Source organism: Gavialis gangeticus, unplaced genomic scaffold (genome assembly GCF_001723915.1).
Source record: "Gavialis gangeticus isolate Ggan-Ray unplaced genomic scaffold, GavGan_comp1, whole genome shotgun sequence".
NCBI classification, from domain to species: Eukaryota; Metazoa; Chordata; order Crocodylia; family Gavialidae; genus Gavialis; species Gavialis gangeticus.
The window spans coordinates 33,170,018-33,173,055 of NW_017729034.1; the positions used below are offsets into that span (position 1 = coordinate 33,170,018).

At 46.2% G+C, this 3,038-nt stretch overlaps 1 protein-coding gene across 1 annotated transcript in view; it reads right to left on the bottom strand.

Moving 5' to 3' along the window:
• The window catches only part of BIRC6 (baculoviral IAP repeat containing 6), a 414,467-nt gene that overhangs the window by 31,951 nt on the left and 379,478 nt on the right, over nucleotides 1-3,038 (bottom strand). Inside the window, exon 71 of the mRNA XM_019526709.1 lies at nucleotides 2,177-2,338. Within this exon, the coding sequence (XP_019382254.1) occupies nucleotides 2,177-2,338 (162 nt within the window). The remainder of the gene's footprint in view (nucleotides 1-2,176; nucleotides 2,339-3,038) is intronic.

A 3,038-nucleotide genomic window follows, 5' to 3' on the forward strand; every position in this document is an offset into this window, starting at 1 on the left:
GAGAAGGTTGACATTGTATACCTTTCACTTTCTTTGATCTAGAATCCCACAATGCCCTCACAAGAAAATTGGGAGGATTGTGGGCTTAACTCTGAGGCAGTCAGGTGGGTGGGAAACAGGCTGCAGGATAGAACCCAGAGATAGTTGTAGTGAACAGATCCGTGTCATCCTGGCAAGAAGTGGGTAGTGGTATCTTGTACGGGTTGGTGCTTGGTTCAGTACTTTTCAACATCTTTATTAACTAGTTGGATGTGGTGGTGAAGAGCTCACTGGCCAAGTTCACGGATGACACCAAGTTATGGGGAAGCGTGGTCATGCTTGAAGATAGGTTACAGTTACAGGCGGACCTAGACAGGCTAGCAAGTTAGATGGATTGGAACCTGATGAAGTTCAACATTGAGAAATGTAAAGTGCTCCACTTTGGGACAAGCAACCACCAACACACCTACAGGTTTGGTGGCACCAAACTGACTAGCACCCCGAATGAAAGGGACCCGGGGGGTAATAATAGACCATAGTATGAACATGAGCTGGCAGTGCGATGCTGTAGCCAGTAGGGCAAACGATACTCGGGCATGCATCAATCGATGCATCTCCAGCAAAGCCAAGGAGGTGATTCTTCTGCTCTACTCAGCACTGGTGAGACCGCAGCTGGAGCACTGCATCCAGTTCTGAGCACCACGCTTTAACAAGGATGTGGACAAGCTTGAGAGAGTCCAAAGAAGAGCCACCTGTATGATCAGAGTCTTACACGGCAAGCCATACAAGGAAAGGCGGAGGAATCTGGGACTCTTCAGTCTGAAGAAAAGACGGCTGAGAGGGGACCTGGTAGCAGCTTACCACTGCACTAAGTGAGTACGTCAAGGGCTTGGTGAGCCACTGTTCACCAGGGCACCCGAGGAGAAAACCAGGAGTAATGGCCACAAACTCCTGGAAGATCAATTCAGGCTCAACATTAGGAAAAACTTCTTCACAGTCAGGGTGTCCAGACCGTGGAATAAGCTCCCTCCAGAGTTGGTGCAATCTCCTGGATATTTTCAAGAGGAGACTAGATAGTCACCTTGCTGGGGTCACCTGACCCCCAGTTATCTTTCCTGGCTGGTGCAGGGGGTCTGGCCTTACAATATATGAATCCATGAAACTCAGTGCTCACTTTGTGTAGTTTGGTGAAAGAGGAGAAAGAGAAACTCTAGGTCAGTAATGCATTTTTATAAATACCTGCCTTTTGGTAAAATCTGGTTCAAACCAAGGGGAATCCCCCCACCCCCAGGGGTATGTTGTCTTCTAATGGTATTCGGAGAGGAGGTAATTTACATTAGAGACAAAGGAATCTAACTCGGCTATATTTTAGATGCATATAATCTGCACATTTCCCACTTCCTTTACCTACCAACTCCCATGTTAATATTTAAGAAAATCATACCTGGAATGCAAGCTAATCACACTTGAGAGACATCATGAGTAAGCACCTCTTAAAAGCAGGGCAATAGGAAAGAAATATACCAAAAAATATACTTGTACTAGCAAATTACCCGTCAAGAATGATGGATGAATTTCAAACAACAAAAACAAACATTTTACTTTTTATATTTATCAAATAAATTAAATGTTTATAAAACTTAAATAAAATAGGCTGAACATTTGAAGATACCAATCCCTTCCTGCACTTGCTCTTGTCCAGCAGGCTGGAGGCAGACCTGCCCATGCTGCGCCTCTTTTCTGGGCAAGGGAAGGCAAGCTCCATGCCTCTTAACAGCCACCCATGTCCCAGGGCTTCCTCTGCGTTGCCCTGGGTGCCTCCTTTCCTGCTCAGGGCTTGGGATGGAGCCACTGCAGCTCGCCCACTGCCTTGTGCCTCTGTCCGGCTCCTGCTTTTCCTCAGCTAGCCCCTCCCACGATGCCGGGCTCCCAGCACCCTCCAGGGAGGAGCTCAGTAGAAATAGCTCTGGCCCCTGACTTTTTTCCCCAACTCTGGAAGTTGGGATCATCCTGACATGGTCACTAAAAAAAATACTCAGGTTTAGCAAAGAAATTTCTCTTAAGACACAAATGTTTTCTCTAAGTTTTCAAGCTATTTGCGTTTAAAGAGCATTACAGACAGACACACAACACAGACAGATGACTAAGCCACACACACACAGGCTTCCTACACGAAAACCAAGTCCCTTTACATTACCTTGCCATCATTGTAAAGGTTTGGATTAAACCTCACACTATGGCCTCCGGTTGTTTCTAGGTTCACAAGTGGAGGGGAATTTGGATAGTCTTGCGGAAAATATACATCAAATTCAAAGCAACCATTTGTATATGGGGTATCTGCTGGGCCAGTTATCAGAACCTGCCACAAAGAGAAATGTATCACATTGCATCTTGGGTGGTTACAGGATTTACTTAACTTTTAATGTGCAATTTAGTCAGAAAATACGACTTACACAAAAGCTTCATTTCTACACTGAAACAATGTGCTCGCTGGGTGTTAGAAATCCTAAACTGGTAATTAACTAAAGGAAGCTGCTAAACTCCCTCTCGTAGTAGCACTGTACAATAAAAACAATGAGAGCTAGCTCCACCCCCTTTTCTACGTCATTAACAGAACTGGTTTACTAAGTTCTAATTACAGGGCCATTCAGGTACACCTTTTTGGTGGGTTGGAACGGAATAGGAGTGAGAACAGAAGCCAGTAAAAGATACAACTTTGATCACATCCAGGAGGGGCCAGCAGGGGACTGCATGCTTAGGGGCAATCAGCATGGGTTCATCAGTGGCAGGTCCTGTCAGACCAACCTGGTGGCTTTTTATGATCAGATCACCAAATCATTAGATGCAGGGGTAGCAGTGGACATTGTCTTCCTGGACTTCCAGAAGGCTTTTGACACTGTCTCTCACCCCGTTCTCATTAAGAAAATGGGAGGCTGTGGCGTAGACACCCACACAGTCAATTGGGTTGCCAACTGGCTGGAGGGCCGCACCCAGATGGTGGTAGTGGATGGGTCCTTCTCAACTTGGAAGGACGTGGGCAGTGGGGTTCCGCAGGGCTC